This window comes from Mytilus galloprovincialis, chromosome 3 (assembly GCF_965363235.1).
Source record: "Mytilus galloprovincialis chromosome 3, xbMytGall1.hap1.1, whole genome shotgun sequence".
NCBI classification, from domain to species: Eukaryota; Metazoa; Mollusca; class Bivalvia; order Mytilida; family Mytilidae; genus Mytilus; species Mytilus galloprovincialis.
The window spans coordinates 2660736-2679818 of NC_134840.1; the positions used below are offsets into that span (position 1 = coordinate 2660736).

At 30.5% G+C, this 19083-nt stretch overlaps 1 protein-coding gene across 1 annotated transcript; it reads left to right on the plus strand.

The window, feature by feature from the left end:
• Positions 1-3566: 3566 nt before the first annotated feature.
• Positions 3567-10289, plus strand: LOC143066943 (uncharacterized). The gene is made up of 2 exons (XM_076239816.1): positions 3567-4079; positions 9524-10289. Exons 1-2 carry the CDS (start codon positions 4012-4014, stop codon positions 10239-10241), a joined length of 786 nt encoding a protein of 261 aa, XP_076095931.1. The 5' UTR covers positions 3567-4011; the 3' UTR covers positions 10242-10289.
• Positions 10290-19083: the final 8794 nt, after the last annotated feature.

Here is a 19083-nt window from a genome sequence, read left to right on the forward strand (position 1 = left end):
CTTTTCTAGCTGACTATGCGGTATGGGCTTTGTTCATTGTTGAAGGCCTACGGTGACCTATAGTTGTTAATTTCTGTGTCATTTTGGTCTCTTGTGGAGAGTTGTCTCAATGGCAATCATACCACATCTTCTTTTTTATAATTGGTTTTATGATACTGATGTAAAACAAGTGGACTCGTTGAACGAGGCACAAGAGTAATTCTTGAAAGTGTTGTGTCACTTGTGTGCCTGAGAAAGTCCATTTAAAAATAACAACACAATTTGACCTTACCCTCCTTTTTTTGGACGATCAATGCATTTGAACTGGGACATGTGTTTAGAACTCCCCCTTTATCCTGGGTTGGTAAACCCTCTCTTTAAAATGGCTGGATCCGCCCTCGCGACCTGAGATCTTCTCGGTTTTTTTTCTGTATGGTTCATAGTTGCTCAGTGTCTCTTTTTTGTGGGCTGTTGTTCGACTTTTTGCGATTTCATCTTTTGTTTGAAACTTCGCTTCACTTGTTACTTGATGGTTATTTTCACGCCCCAGATATACTTAACTTCCAAAATGGAAAGAGACAGCAACATTACCAAGCCCGCCTCCAAACACCAAAGAAATAATTAATTCCAAACAAAACAAAAATGTGCATTATTATAACAAATAATACCGCTAACTTGAAAAATTAATTATTAGAAAGATCTTACTCGTATTCTTGTCAAAACTAAGTTTTTTGTTGTTGTTTTTTTGTGTTTTTTTTGGGGGGGGGAGGGTCTTCCTGATGTTCTGTTCTTACTATACTGATTAGATTATGATTATCGTTCTTGCATCTTTTAAGCATTTAGAGTCAGTCAATTTCTTATGGTTACTCCGATCCTTTTAAAGCAGGGAACAAGAAAATCGGATTATATGCAGTTTCTGAGTTATCAAACAAAGTTCAAGGTCATTGGCGATTCAGGCAACCCATTTCTTTTTATCCGCTAACAGGTTGAAGTTAACATTTTGATTATTATTTTTATTTATCATGATTGTTTTTTGAATTTTTTTAAGGGGATTCCGAATTTGAACTCTGTTAATTGTGTATATATATTGTGAAGTATACACTTTACGGTCCAAAACTCAAATTTTTGGTCATGTGATCTCGGGGTATAAAAGAGATTTCGCGCCGGAAATCTTTGCAAATTAAAATAGGTAATTAAAGTGATAACATGTTTATTTTCTGTTGTTGATTTTTATGTTCGCGATTTCGTAAAACTGATGTAGATTCAAAAATGAACAAGAATATGGTTGATGTGTACATGTTTTGTTAAAAGATGCAACTACAGAATGTGGACATCTTCATGATTTTGGACTGCTGACAACTTGATCATTTCATGAGTATAGCTCTATATTGTTTTAAATACCATACAGAGGATTTTTTTTGTATGAAAATCAATAATGGAAAAACACAAAAATAACAAGGAAAAGCAAAGTATGCAGTCAAAATATTTTGATGCTTAATACATGTAACAATTTGGCACAAATTTGCTAAATTTTTATCTCAAGCAACTTAGTTTTCATATTTATGTTGCTCAAGACCTGTCTTTTTGTTTCCCTCCTCTGTGGTATTTAAAATTTTACTGAGAGTTGTGAAACTTAATTTTATGCAATTTTTATTAATTTTCAAAATTTAATGAACAGTTAGGCAGCAACCATTTGATTTTCTGGGGGGCTATGGATTTTTTTTCTGGACAAACTTTGTTTTTCGCCATCTATTTTTTTGGCGACAAGTCGACAACAATTTTTTTCTTTCAATTATAGCATTACATATAGTGGCAGCTAAGGGCGAAACAAACAATTTTTTTTTCTCGGGTCAACAACAAATTATTTTTTTCTCCAAAACTGGAAACAAACTTTTTTTTCCAAAAAAATCCATAGCCCCCCCAGAAAATCAAATGGTTGCTGCCTTAGTTTACCTTTATTTGTTTTGTGCAATTAAAGATTGAAAAATGCAATTTGGAGATAAAATATTTTTCTATAATTTCTGGCTTCACAACCCTCAGCAATGATTAAAATATATTATTTGATAAGTTTTTCTTTAGGACTGATCAAATATTGAGCATATTCAGATTTTGTACAAAGAATTCCTTGAAAAAAAATGAAATATACACCTATATAAAATTGTTGAGAGATATATATGAGATAACTGTCTGACATGATCGTAAAACAAATTAGGTTGAAGATAAAGGGAGAATTAAAACTCAATAAGTGTAGAGGGATGGACAAAATAATGTCAAAATCACCAACCGCTAGCCGAAGAGAGACTTGACAAATTATATGCAAAGTCACTGACCACTAGCCAAAGAGAGACGACAAATTATATGCAAAATCACTGACCACAAGTCGAAGATGATCAGACAAACTAATGGCAAATTCACAGAAATATTAAATCAATACATAACAAACTTAAATCTATGCAATACAAACCTCTTTAAAACACAGTTAAATGTAATATACATGTACATACAAGCAAAACACTTCTATTTTACAGTGTTAAATGCATCTAATTTTTGCTGTGTTTATAATCATTTGTGGTAATGAATATTTATACCAAAATGCAAATACTACTGGCTGGAGATGTTTCAAGCTGTTGTAGAAAGTTTGGAGATTACTGACAAACTACAATATTTAAGAATTGAAGGCTTCTTTTTGTAACTTCATTGGGGTGTTAAAGCTTTGACCGAAGTACATTCTGTTTCCGCGCTAATCATAAAAATTCTAAAAATGTGCGCATATTCAATGCTTTTACAACCCTATGAAGTTACAAAAAGAAGCATTTAATACTTATAATTACATTTTTTAGCTATGATCATGAAAACACAAATTTTATAATTGTTTTACTTAATTCACCTATGCACTTTATTGTGGGACCACATGTTATCATGAATGAAAAGTTTTATTGAGTAATGCAATTGCTAAAGGAATAACACTTAATGTGCAGTTAGCCAATCATAACAAAGTATTATAATGACACATACATCTAATGTAATTATATATGTACATTTTTACCCATATGGGTTGAAGGCATACATAAATCAACATAATAATTTAACAATACATCATACAGAAAAAAAACATTATATACATATATGTATCTATCATGCAGTTGTTGAGTCCACTCTTCTCAGTGACCATGACTTTTTAACAAATGAAGCTGCATACCGGTGAATGGTAGCTGATGTACTTTTTATATAGTGTTGTCTGTCCTTGGACTACATGTTCATCAAATGCATCAGTTTTAGGAGGAGGAATATCTTATGCTAAAATTTCTAAAAACAAATATAAATAATTAGGGATAATTTTTCATTTAAATTCTTTATTTTGTGCTTGAAAATAAAAACAGAAATAGTAAAAATTGATAATTTTGAAATTTGCAATTGTTTACAAAAACAATGAATTTTCTAATTTTTTGTCATTAAATTGGTAATTAAATAGTTTTAAAATTTCATTTCAGCAGATATGTAGACTTGGGTCAATTATTTGAATACATATTTTTATAGGTTTCTTTTTTTTGTTGAGAAAATTACATTTTTTTTGTGTAAACAGAATTCCTTTTCTCCTTTTAAAAGTCTTCAGTTACTGTGGTTTTGGGTTACAAAACAGGATGAACTGCCATAGGATTGGTTGAATGCAGTGGTCAGGTGGTCATGACATGTCTTTAGAAGCAATCCTTGAATTTAAATAATTTTTTGTTTCTTTTCAGTTTTGCTCTTTTTTTTGTCACATTTTAAAAAAAAATCTATGTCTTTATTTTGGTTGGGTTGATTAATGAATTATCTTTTTTGGGTTGAGAAAATTCATATTTTTATCAACTTTTTAAAGGTGCGTGTTTAAATTTGTTATAAAAAAAGTAAAAACTTAACAATAAGTGGTTAGATTTAAGGATTGTTTCATATATTTTTTAGATTGTATTTTTTCATGAACAAATTTTCACCATTGGTTTCAATTTTTGTTTTCAGCCCACATATAGAGAATACATAGCGAATAACATAGACATGGCAATGAACGCAGTAAACGACTTAGTAGCAGTTTTAGGAAACAGCCTACCTCCAGTTGCTCCACGGTAAGTTATATTATTTTACAATCTCTTTTCATAGAAAAATGTAACCTCAATGAATTAGTAAACAAGCAAAAAGTGGTACTGACCAGTAGATTATTGCACATTCTTGTGAAAAAGATGAAATGGTGCTACATTGTATGTAATATATAAAAAAGAAGATGTGGTATGATTGCCAATGAGACAACTATCCACAAAAGACCAAAATGACACACACATTAACAACTATATAGGTAACCGTACGGCCTTCAACAATGAGCAAAGCCCATACAGTCTCTTGATACATAGTTCAAGGGTGCAAAATAAACTCCCTACAGAAACACACAAAACTTATATTGGTATTTTGCACCCATGGTCATTCTCAGTTTAATTTCTGTGTTTTAAAGTTTTTAAACTTTAATAGTTTTTATAAACTATACTGGATTTCAACCAAACTTGGACAGAAGCTTGTTTATGATCATAAGATAGTATCCAGATGTAAATTTTATAAAAACAAAATACCATTTTTCCCCTATTTTACTTATAAATGGACTTAGATTTTATGCCAGGAAACAACACATTCACCCTGTGGTTAAAGTTATTAAAGTTTTAATAACTTTCTTATACTATTTTGGATTTGTACCAAACTTGAACAGAAGCTTGTTTATGATCAAAAGCTATTATCTAGAAGGAAATTTTGTTAAAATTTTGTACCTGTTTATTTGTATTTTACTTATAAATGGACTTTGTTTTTCATCAAGTTAACATTACATATGTACAGTCTACAGTTAAAGTTTTTAAAACATATATAAGATTCATAAACATATAACAAGTGTGGGCACTGCATATTGATAATTGCCAAGACATATACCACTGTATAAGAAAGTTTACATGAATTCATTTCTTTTTTCATCTCAGTTTCACCTTAATTAATTTAAAAAGTGTTGGTTATAACAGTTGTTAGAAATCAAATCCAGTCAAGATTATCACGGGACCTAGACTCAAAGTGAACAAAAAAAATTATTTCGGATTAGGTTATCTAATGTTCTTTTTTTTTGGTGTTATTTTAAAAAGTGCTCTTTTCTTAGTTTTAAGTTTAAACATATTCACTTACATTTGATTGGGAAACAAGTTGTTGCAACTTATATTAATCCATTTCCACACTTTAGACACTCTTGGATGTTTTTAAAATATGTACATGATTGGGTGTTTATGAAAAAAATCCACCTTAAAATTAATAAATCTATTTTACAATTGTTAAGACTTCTGAACTTCTGACAAATTCACCCAACCCCATCAAAAAAAGCATTTATGATTAATATGTCAACAGTATTGAGTGAGAGAGAAAAAAAGGTTTTAACATGTTTTCACTATCAAACTTTTTCTTTGATGTAGATTTTATTTTAAGGAGAAATATAGGTTACAATTCCACAGCTAAAGTGGAAAAAAATCAAATGTTTAACAAATTGTTTTAAAAGATTTAAAGGAATTTCAGACATAAATTTGTTATTTTGCTTAAGGACTAAAAAATAAAACAACACTGACTGAACGGAAAAAAATTGAGGATTGTACGAAATTTATGCGCTAAAAAATGATAAAATCGTGCACAAAAGACTAAGTTTATCATGTATATGCATTGGTTCAAGAATTGGAATAATATTATTTTTCATCTTGTCTCTCGTTTCATATGACTTTAACATTAAAAAAACTTTCTTAAACTATCCTAGATTTGTACCAAACTTGGACAGAAGCTTGTTTATGAGTATAAGCAGGGGGGATCGTAAAAGGGGGGGGGGGTTCCAACTATATGCTCCCATATATCTATTGACCAATGCTACAGCAGGCGTATCATGAGTGCTTATAGCACTCTTTTTATATTTTTTTCAAAGGGTCAAAGCTAATATTGTGTCAAAATTTTATGAAAATTAAACAAGCCAAATTTTATTTTAGTGAATGTGCTGGGTACAAGCTTAAGGGGACTTTACTTAGGCATTCTAATGTAGAAGTTTTGTGTTCAAATGTCTTTGTACATGTATAAGCAGACATGCCAAAAATAACATGTAAAGTAAAGACACTTATCTGTTTTGAAATCAACAAGATGTTAGATTTTAAGTTTCTGAGTTGAAGGGTTTTATTCATAAAAAAGGGGTATTTTCCAGATTTCCGGAAAAAAACTCCAATGCTTTCAGCAATTCTTATGAAACTTAAGTGAATTATTTATATCTATTGATGTAAGCTCTCTTGATTTTCATAAATTTCTTTTTATTGATATTGAGATCAAATTTAACTTTAATTGTTGAGTCTGACAACAGGTTTACTAAGTATTGAGCAACAGCACAGTGTATTACACAACAGCAAAAATCTTTAATTGAATATAATTTTTATAACCGATTTCAAGTTCTTTGACTACATTTAATCAGGGTTTAGGGTTGGACTTCTGCAGGTGTACCTAGTTGTTCTCAGAGAAGCATTTCATTCCCTTATAGAGAAAACATTAAACAATAGAATTGGTAATGATTCAATGAGAGTAATTCATTTTATAAATTGCACAGAAAAATAACAAATAAAAAGACGATAGGGGTCACATGCCTTACTTACTATTCAATTTGTCCTGTAAATTTTGATACAATTATCTCCTCTTGATTTTAAAAAGATTTTTCTGAAAAACAACACTTAATTTTTTGACAGTTAAAACCTTTATTTCAAGTTTTAGATGGTCAAATTATTATCGTTAAACTTTCAAAATTTCAAAATTTCATGTACAGTCAGAGACTCCCCTTCTTTTTCTGTCAATTATAAGCAAATATTTTGTATACTGTGGATTCATTATTATTGTTGGATACAAGTTTTTGTGGTTTTGTAGCATTTACCATTGTACCACAAATGAAATGTTCAACAAATTACAAATTTTCTATAGGGTTTGCATGGAAAGACTGGCAAAACCACTAAATCAAATATCCATGAAAAACCAAGTTTTCCTTAATACATGAAAATTGATACCCACTAAAATAAATAAATTCACAGCTACATAATAACATATTAGAATTTTAAATTTAGCAGTTAAACTTCCTTGTTTGGTTCTCAAATGTTTTGATTTGAGTGCCTCTGATGAGTAATTGTATGGATAAAATATGGTGTTTTTTATTTTGGTTCCCAGGCCCGTAGCCAGGAATTTCCAAGGGGGCGAGGGGGAGTTCGTTGGACTCATGAACTCGACTTTAACAGTCGCAATTTGAACAAAACTTTAACAGTGCTTATTTGATTTCAAGGGGGGGTGCGTGCGAACCCCCCTGGCTACGGGTATGGTTCCCCTTTAAAATGTTTGCCTCATGAACATCGGTCCCCATGATCAGAATTGGAAATGTTAAAGAATGGTTCTTGAATGTTTTTCCAGCCATTCTTTATATTATCTAGATATAAATGGTATGATTGCCATTAATACAAATATTAACACCTTAGAATAAAGATAGCTGGACTATTAATAGGAGATCTCTCTTTACATATAACCTTCAAAAACAACAAAATCCTATGCTGAAGTGTTATATCTGAAAGTCCAAGATGTCAAAATATGAAACACTTTTGTTGAATAGCCTGATTAAGTCAGTAACATTATGAATTAAAAACAATGACAATCACAGGATTAAAGATTTTTTAAGGTGCAGTGTGGGTTGGAAGTATTTGAGAAAGAAATATTCTGGCCAGTGGGCAAAACTGGAAATAGATATAACATGAATATTCTTTCCAAACAAATACAGGATACAGCTGTGTACTAAAATAGAAATGAATAAATGCGTTTGCAAAAAAACATAAATATGCAAAAAAATACAAAAAAAAAAAAATACTCCTCAGCTGTCTTGTGAAAGACTATTTGCAGAAATGTTCCTAAATAATTGTCACGGTTCAGAATATGCCTTATAAACTGGAATTTAAACCTTTAAGGTGATCTTTTCACTTGCACCAAATTAATTTATTATGACAACTTATATAGCCTAAAACAATGGAACACTAAATCACTTATATGAGGTTATAATTTTCATTTTGGGTACAGACAGGGAAAGCAGGATGTCTGATGGCTAAAATTTTAAACTACAATATATTGTCATAATGAAGCACATATATATATTTATATTTCTCTAATTCTAAGCTGATTTATCGTTTTCCTAATCTGTTGATTATTTTTATTTAATAAACATGTGATTCATTTGATCTTAGCTATTCATTGGTCAAATTTCGATTATGACGTCACATTTTCTTGCTTTCCTCTGAATTTCTTATTGTGACTTTATTAAAAAAGGCGTCTGATGATGTTGTATAGAAAGATCACATCTTTTACAGATCAATGCAGAAAAAGGAATAATTAAGTTTGCTTCCATTATAGCATAAAAATTCCTAGAGAAACTGATTCCACCACTAAATCTTGTGTTATACGATATTTATCAACTCTTGACAGTTAAATTTTAAATATTAAAAACGCTCGGGCGAGCCTCGCATTTTAAATTGATAATTTAACTGCCTCTAGTGGATAAATATCATATCACACTTGATGGTTCATAAATATAGCTAAATCAATTACCAGATTAATGAAATATACCAATTTTGTGAAAATTTATGTACAAAAAAGGGAAGAAAGATACCAGAGAGACAGTCAAACTCATAAATCGAAAATAAACTGACAATGCCATGGCTAAAAATGAAAAAGACAAACAGACAAACAATAGTACACATGACACAACATAGAAAACCAAAGAATAAGCAACACAAACCCCACCAAAAACTAGGGGTGATCTCAGGTGCGCCGGAAGGGTAAGCAGATCCTGCTCCACATGTGGTACAAGTGTATTCATGACATCACAAGTAAGACAAATTGGGACTTGCCACAAACTTGAATGAAAACTTGTTAATATTAGATAGAAGACGATATAACTTGTATATTGACAAAACATTGAATTTACCTTTCTGACTCTGATATTTAGTATGTGGAACTCTTAGCTCTGTTTTTAATTCGCCTTTTCAGAATCTAAAGAACTATGGGTAATCTAATTGCTTGTACACCAAAGTAAAAATAACTTCACATCATCGGTTGAATTCCAATTGTTTAGGACTCTTAACCAATCAAGACGCTTTGGTGTACGCTTTTTTTGCCTGTTTTTTAAATGTTGATGCTTTAAAAAACATGCATGAAAATTTGAAAAAGGCCTATACCTTACTTGCGCTTTGAACTATGAATTCTTATTTTCTGAGTGAACAATTTCTATTTATTTTCTTTGTCACTGTAAATTCAGAATTTTTGATTTTTTTAAATGAATAATTTGGTAATTTCTAAAAAAATCACAATTATAAATAGATGCAATAATTTCTGAATTTACAGTATCTCAATAACCTTGTTTCATAATCAATTTGACATGTGATTGTTATGTTAAAAAAAAGTGAGAAAGCAGAATATGTATTATATTCAATATATTATATTTCAGTGTGAGGACCTACGTGGACAACCAGATGAACAGGCGTCTCCAACGAGTTGGTATGCCATACGGATATGTGGCTCCACGACTAGAGGCACCACGATTCTCTCGTCGTCTTTTAGGGTTGGAGCCAGAACCAGTACTTCTCCCAGTTGCGTCTCCTGAGCTGCCAAGAAATGATCAACCTGAACATTTTGAAGCAGTTATTGTACCTCGGGCACGATTATTCTCCGTCATGGTTCCTGAAGCAGCTATTCAAATGGCTGATGACGAGGATGATATGGTTGAGGTTGAGATAGCTGGCGAGGAGCTCTCGGTTCTGGAGTCAACTCTGGAGGAGGTCATCGAGCTGTCTCTGCTGTGTGGTATGGACACAACGGTGGAGGAACCAGCCGACTGGTTCCTGGAGAAGACAGTGTCTTTCCTGCCAACAGAGGAGGAGACTGTTTTGTTCGAGGAGGTAGTGGATGAGGATGCAACAACCAACCATGCTGAAGAGACTGTCTGGTATGGTCCTGAAGAGGTTGAGGTTCCAGCCACTCCAGTCACACCGTATGTTGTTATAGGTAATGATGTAGGTGTTCCTTTGGACTGGGAGGTAATCCCTGCTCCAGTGGTTGAGGTTGCTCCTGTCCCTGAGGCAGCTGGGAGGTTTGTTGGGTGGAGACAGGTGGCTAGAGTGCTAGGCTGCCTTGTTACTTCATACCAAACTGTCTCAGCTGTCTAATTTTTTGGTTAATTTTTGGTAAATACATATACATTTTGTATATTTTCTTAAAAAAAGGAAAATTGGAAAAGTATATTTAATTTTTGCTTTAGTTTAAAAAAAATGTTTGGAAAAGTTAATTTTTGAAACTTGAACTTTTTGTTTTGATTTATGGTCATTCTGTTTATTTTTGAAAGATTTTCATTCTTTGCTAAGTAACACAATTTCTTCAAACTTTAAAAGATTTTTTTTTATAATTTTGGCTATTTAATCATTAAAGGTTTTAAGAAAATATTTTGTTGTAATTTAAATGAAAGTTTTTAATGTTTAATTTACTTTACTTGGAAATTTATAAAGAGTGTGTGTCTGTGTTTTTGTAACGTGACTGTTCTTTTTATCCAACACATGTTAAACTGTCAAAATGGATCACCATAATTATCAGTCAGGTCAAGGTCAATCAGTATAGATATCCAATCATTTCAGGTCAACATTTTCGTTTAAAGTTTGGTCATAAGTTAGAGGTTAAAAGTTCAGGTCAACATTGACAAGAAAAGAATGGTCATTACTCCTTTATAGGGTAGAGGTCTACTATAGAGTTAACATCAAACTATTTGTAAGAATGGTTATATATAAGGTCAAAGATATGCAGTGTTAGGTCAAGGTCAATGTTTACTTCTACAGAATGATTATATCTGTTAGCAGGATCACAGATATGATTAATTGCTTAAAAGCAACAAGCACATGTAAGAAGCATATTCCTGCTAAACAGCTTTAAATATGTGTACTTATTTTCACAAATAAGAACAAAAATAGGTCCCTTCCCCAAGGGTTGACTGGGGTATAGAAATATGGTCATCCCTTGGTCTTCATTTGACCGGCAGTAAAACGCTTGCCAAAGATTAGCCATCGTTTAGTAAATACATAGCCACATCCTGTTAAAATTTAAAATTAAAAAGTTGCATCTAATACCAGAGTAACTTTTAACCCGAAGTGTGACAGAGAAACAAACGAACAGACAGACAAAGGAACAGACCAACAAACGGACGAACAGGTAAGACCAGAAAATTTTAATGAAAAATACAAAATATTTCCTTTGACTCCGTTAAAACATTTAAATTGTCACCACCCTTTAGAAAGAAAATGAACATTAAAGTCCCCTACATAAATTTCATAGTTTAAATAAAGGGAATTTTTTTCTGCAATTTTCACTTCTGGATGAAAGGATAAAATTACCACTTCTGTTTCATTATTCATTGAGAGCATTTATAAAAAAGTACCAGATCAGAAGTAAAACAAAAAATGAAAATATCCCTTAGGCCACGGTTTTTTTATTTGTTGGTTTACGGATCCGCCGACCCGATTTTGCCGATTTTCAGAATAAAAATAAAATTGACTTTTCATGCTTTTTTATTCCCGCCGACCCTTTTAAATGCATTATCCCTGAAAAATAATTAAATTTGTCTTTATTATGAAATGAAATGCATTAATCATTAACAAAGTTGACTGTAACACTTTCTGTTGTGAAAAATAATTTACGTTTCTAAAAATAGACAAATCAATTATAACTGACCTTGAAATGTCTTTTGCGCAAATAATTTTGTGGAACGAAACCTGTGTTTAAAACCACTTACAATTATTTTGTATTTTTCCCTTATTTGTCATCAGTCCGTAAGATGCATCATCTCAGAGAAATAGACTTGTCCAAATGTGGACAGGTGGAATACATCAATTAAAGTACTGAATATTAACAAATCATTTGAAATTTTCATGTTTCATAGATAACAAAAAATATCGATCATTGGGATAAAAACCGGATTGCATGACAACTGATTAACCCGATATTGTCGTTTTTCCAGTGGACGAGTCTATTACGTTTTTCGACACGTGTGTTGAAACTTATTTTTGTACGACGTTTTTATATTTTTTTCTTTATCAGTTTTTGTGCTTGAAGATCATTATTCACCAAGTTTTCTGGAATTGATTGAGAGCTACGCGAATTTGTTTTTCTTGTTCGTGAAATGACGATTTAATTTCGTCTTTGTCCGTGCAACCCCCCTTTTTTACAGGAAATTATTAAACGATGTCATGCGATGTTCATGATCACTGATCAATAATATTTCAACGAACTTAATGTTAAGAAATGATGACAAAACAGCATATAAGACCAACATTTTGTTAGTAAGGTGAAATATATATTTTATTTTGCGTATTTTTTCTGTTTTGAAAGATATTTTTTTTCTTTTTTTTTCCGACCGACCGACCCGACTTTTTTATGATAAAAATCCGTAAACCAACAAATTAAAAAACCGTGGCCTTATTTCCTATTAAACATCCCCAAAATTTCACATTTGTTCATTTTAACCTTGACCACTCTTTTAAAATTTAATAAAATATTAAATAAGGTTTCTGTATCTGAATTTGGCAGCTTCTGATAAATTAAAGAATATATTTGGTATATATAAATCAATGAGGGGTACTAAACAAACAACAAAAACAAGGCGTCTTCAGGCCATTCATTAGGAGGCGGTACCCGGTACTTTTACCCTCCTATGCTACAGATAAGTACCGCCTGAATTCAGGAATTTTTATATAAGATGTTCATTGAATACATTGAAAAGTACCACCTACAAATAGGAATGTACCGGTCAACACGAAAGATAATGAAACCCCTGCGTCTTTAGGTCAACATAGTCTTCAACAAAGATAGGGATCTATACAATTTGTTCAGTGTTTATAGTTTAAAATTCGTCAACAAAATTTACAAAATATCTATAAAGAAAAATGTCGACAAAATTTACTAAATATATAAATATCTATTAAAAGAAAAAAAAGTCAACAAAATTTACTAAATATCTCGAAAGAAAAAAGTCCACAAAATTTACTAAATATTTCTAAAAGAAAAAAGTCGACATAATTAACTAAATATCTATAATGAAAGATAGGGATCTATACAATTTGTTCAGTGTTTATAGTTTAAAATTCGTCCACAAAATTTACCAAATATCTATAAAGAAAAAAGTCCACAAAATTTACTAAATATCTATAAAGAAAAAAGTCCACAAAATTTACTAAATATCTATAAAGAAAAAAGACCACTAAATTTACTAAATATCTCTAAAAGAAAAAAGTCCACAAAATTTACTAAATATCTATAATGAAAAGTCCACAAAATTTACTAAAAAAAGAAAGTCCACAAAATTAACTAAATATCTATAAAGAAAAAAGACCACTAAATTTACTAAATATCTCTTAAAAAAAAAGTCCACAAAATTTACTAAAAATCTATAAAGAAAAAAGTCCACAAAATTTACTAAATATCTATAATGAAAGAAGTCCACAAAATTTTCTAAAAAAAGAAAGTCCACAAAATTTACTAAATATCTATAAAGAAAAAAGACCACTAAATTTACTAAATATCTCTTTAAAAAAAAAGTCCACAAAATTTACTAAATATCTATAATGAAAGAAGTCCACAAAATTTACTAAAAAAAGAAAGTCCACAAAATTAACTAAATATCTGTAAAGAAAAAAGTCCACAAAATTTACTAAATATCTATAATGAAAGAAGTCCACAAAATTTACTAAAAAAAGAAAGTCCACAAAATTTACTAAATATCTATAATGAAAGAAGTCCACAAAATTTACTAAATATTTATAAAGAAAATAGTCCACAAAATTTACCAAATATCTTCAAAGAAAAAAGTCCTAAAATTTACTAAATATCTATAAAGAATAAAGTCTACAAAATTTAATAAATATCTATAAAGAAAAAAGTCTACAAAATTTACTAAATATCTTTTAAAAAAAAATATAATAAAGCAAAATAATTTAAAAAAATTTCTCTTGCAATTAAATAAGTTTAAAATTTTTAATTCAGCAAAAGATTTTGGCTTACAACAACTTGATGTGAATGATATTGCATTATTATAGTGTCTGAGTACAACATTATTACATAACTTGCTGGATTCAAATTTCATTTTTTTACAAAAATATAAAGTATATCCAAAGTTAACACTGGCAAGTCAAGTATAACAATCTATCTAACACTGCACAATCTGCATAAACCTGCATACCTGCATAGGATAATTAGCATTGCATATATAAATTAACATGTAAAGCTTATGCTGACTTGCTGATGCTTTCTTTCATTGTTCTATTTAATTAACCCCTAGCCAAATATAGCAACATCTATTTAAAATTGACCTGGGACTTGGATTTTGGGCAGGTAGGGAGGAATAAGGGAAATACCTTGGCCTGGGATTTTAGGGCTTAAAGAAAGGGGAGGGGAAACCTTGGGACTCTGGTGAAGTGGGGATATAAAAGGAGAGGGGAATCCTAGGGCCTGGTGTATTTGGGGAGATAAAAGAGGGAGAAGGTTACATCCACAGTCTGGTGAACTGGGGGAGATAAAAGAGGGAATGGGGAAATAGTTGCTGTTCATTGAATGAAGTAAGTTATGTGTTAATATTGTATTCACATTGTTGTGATGATTGCATTGTTGCTTTGAAGTTTGTGGAGCACATATACCCCAGTAATTTTGGATAGAAATGATAATGAAAAAATATTCCCGTTTAAACTTTGTTTTTAATAAAGATGAATATTCAATTGTTCAAATTAACTATTAAAGTGGTCTTTCTTAAAGTTGTCAAATAAGAACCAAAGTGTACCTTTTAAACTTTAAAATATGAATTGAACATTTAATTAGAAACCTTTGGTTTAAACATTTATGCGTGTTTCTGAATTCCTTTCATTAAAATTGAGTAAATAAAATCTCACTCTATTTAAACAATTTTGTGTTGTAAAAAAACCCACAAAAACATACAAATAAGTACTTGACCTATAGTATAGAAACTTGTTTTTGTTGGAGACTATATTGACCTCTAGGGTCCAGGTTTTTTGTGTTGTTTAGTTGCGGTCTCAATAACATAATCCCTAAAGTTATTTTCCATTAATAATAGACAAAGGACAAATTATAAAAAACTCAGAATATTCTAATCATTCATATAAACTTATAATAACTTAATTTTCCTTCAAAATATGTTTCACACATCTCTTTCGTTTAGATAAATTTCAAAGTGAAACAGAAAATGGAAGCCAAATAATTAAAATTTAGATCAATTGAAATAGCCTCCCCACTTAAAAAAAAAATAAAGAACAAATTTTAACAGAAAAAAGGGGGAGGGAAACCTAAAGATACAGAATTTAAATAAAGTGATAAAAAGATCCTCCATCCTTTTCTAAACTTCTTTTTAAAGTTTTAAACTTGGTAAATTAGATGTCCCCTGAATTTAGAGTATCCATGGGAACATGTCCCATTTTTACCAGAAATTAATATACCCATAGGAACATCACATCACATGTTCCTCTTCAAAGTAATGAAGGTATCCATAGGAACATCACATGTTCCTCTCCAAAGTTTTTGAAGGTATCCATAGGAACATCACATGTTCCTCTTCAAAGTAATGAAGGTATCCATAGGAACATTTCATGTTCCGCTCAAAAGTAATGAAGGTATCCATAGGAACATCACATGTTCTGCTCAAAAGTAATGAAGGTTTCTATAGGAACATCATATGTTCCTCTTCAAAGTAATAAAGGTATCCATAGGAACATCACATGTTCCACTCAAAAGTAATGAAGGTATCTATAGGAACATCACATGTTCGGCTCAAAAGTAATGAAGGTTTCTATAGGAACATCATATGTTCCTCTTCAAAGTAATAAAGGTATCCATAGGAACATCACATGTTCCACTCAAAAGTAATGAAGGAATCCATAGGAACATCACATGTTCCTCTCCAAAGTAATGAAGGTATCCATAGGAACATCACATGTTCCTCTCCAAAGTAATGAAGGTATCCATAGGAACATCATATGTTCCTCTCCAAAGTAATGAAGGTATCCATAGGAACATCACATGTTCCTCTCCAAAGTAATGAAGGTATCCATAGGAACATCACATGTTCCTCTCCAAAGTAATGACAGAATTGGCTTTACAATGAACTTTGAACTCAAAGACATGGATACACATGTTTCAGAAAAGTAAGTTTGGTACCTATATCTCTTCACACTTTTGTTATTTTTAAATAATTTATAAATTTAATTGTAAATATAACATATTTAAGTTGTCAAATTTTTGTGTAAAAGGGGGAATGACCATATAAACTGTTTTTTATTATTTTTGTTAAAGATTTTCAGAAGGAAACAGAAAAATTATTTATGAAAATGTGAATAGTGGCAAATGTGTATATATATATATATAGTTTTAAGAAAAATATAAAAAAAAAACAAAAAAATGCATGGGTGATAGTTTTTAATGATTTTAAGAAAAATGGAAAAAAAAAAAAAAATGCATGGGTGATGGTTTTTAATGATTTAAAAAAAATGGAAAAAAAAAATGCATGGGTGATGGTTTTTAACGATTTAAAAAAAAATAGAAAAAAAAAGAAAAAAAAATATGCATGTTACTAATTAATGATTTTAAGAAAAATAGAAAAAAAAAAGAAAAAAATGCTTTGGGTTTAATTATATCATGATGCAGAAATGGGTCCATTTAATATTTTAACTTGAATTTGGAATTTATTTATATCATGATATGGAATGGATACATTCTTTTAACTTGAATTTGGGATTTAATTATATCATGATACCGATTGGATACATTTCTTTTAACTTGAATCTGGGGGAATTAATTATTCTTTTAACTGGAATTTGGAGGATTTAATAATATCATGATACAGAATGGATACATTCTTTTAACTTGAATTTGGAATTTAATGATATCATGAAACGGAATGGATACATTCTTTTAACTGGAATAATGGGGATTAAAATAAACCCTTTAAAAAAGTGGGGTTTACTGTTTTACCTCTGTCTGTCTGTCCATTATTCAGTCTGTCAGCATCAACATTCGTAACAAGGATTTCTGAAATTTGGTTCAGTGTTGAAAAATGCAGCTTTACTGTTTACTGAACACTTGTATCATTTACACATGATAGCTAAGTTGAAAATTTTCGTCACTTATTCTCCGGAACGTCAATACAAGGATTTCTGAAATTTGGTTCAGTGTTGATATAATGCAGCTATACTGTGTCATGCGTTTTTAGATTCATCACTCAACAACTTCCTGTTTACTGAACACTCGTATCATTTACACATGTTAGCTAAATTGAAAATTTTTGTCACCTTGTTCACCGGAACTTCAATACAAGGATTTCTGAAATTTGGCTCAGTGTTGATATAATGCAGCTATACTGTGCCATGCGTTTTCAGATTCATCACTCGTCAACTTCCTGTATACCTAACACTTGTATCATTTACACATGATAGCTAAGTTGAAAATTTTCGTCACCTTATTTTCTGGAACTTCAATACTAGGATTTCTGAAATTTGGTTCAGGGTTGATATAATGCAGCTATACTGTGTCATGCGTTTTTAGATTCATCACTCAACAACTTCCTGTTTACCGAACACTTGTATCATTTACACATGATAGCTAAGTTGAAAATTTTCGTCACCTTATACTCGGGAATTTTAATACAAGGATTTCTGAAATTTGGTTCAGTGTTGATAAATTGCAGCTATACAGTGCTGTGCGTTTTTAGATTCATCACTCAACAACTTCCTATTTACCGAAGACTTGTGTCATTTACACATGATAGCTAAGTTGAAAATTTTCGTCACCTTTTTTATGAGGAACTTCAATACAAGGATTTCTGAAATTTGGTTTCAGGTTTGATAGAAGTCGGCTTAACTGTGTGATGCATTTTCAGATTCATTACTCAACGACTTCCTGTTTACCAAACATTTGTATCATTTACACATGATATCTAAGGTGGAAATTTTTGTCACCTTATTCTCAGGAACTTCAATTCAAGGATTTCTGAAATTGGGTTTCTGAGGCTTAATAATGGTCAGCTATAGTGGTGAGGTGTTTTTTGGATTCACAACTCAACAACTTCCTGCGTACTGAAGTTTCAAGGATTTCTGAGATAAAGTATCATCTCTTATTTTGCAATGATACGGAATGGATACATTCTTTTAACTTGAATTTTGGATTTAATTATATCATGATACGGAATGGATACATTCTTTTAACTTGAATTTTGAATTTAATTATATCATGATCTGGAATGGATACATTCTTTGAACTTGAATTTTGGATTTAATTATATCATGATACGGAATGGATACATTCTTTGAACTTGAATTTTGGATTTAATTATATCATGATACGGAATGGATACATTCTTTTAACTTGAATTTTGAATTAAATTATATCATGATAGGGAATGGATACATTCTTTGAACTTGAATTTTGGATTTAATTATATCATGATACGGAATGGATACATTCTTTGAACTTGAATTTTGGATTTAATTATATCATGATACGGAATGGATACATTCTTTGAACTTGAATTTTGGATTTAATTATATCATGATACGGAATGGATACATTCTTTTAACTTGAATTTTGAATTTAATTATATCATGATACGGAATGGATACATTCTTTTAACTTGAATTTTGAATTTAATTATATCATGATACGGAATGGATACATTCTTTTAACTTGAATTTTGAATTTAATTATATCATGATACCTTTTTAAGAGTATGCACTTTTATTTTCTGAGGATTGTTTTGATATATGTAAGTGAACAGCAACCAACAACACAAACAAAAAAATGTCAAAAGATAAGTTAATACATTTTAAATAAAGATAAATAATGTTAATACCTTTTGTCCTTCATTTGGAAATTTCAAGATAAAATAATATGGAAATTTATAAATGAAAAGGAATAATGCTATATTCCCTTTAAATTTTTATAAAACCATAATTCATGCTTGATGTTAAAGAT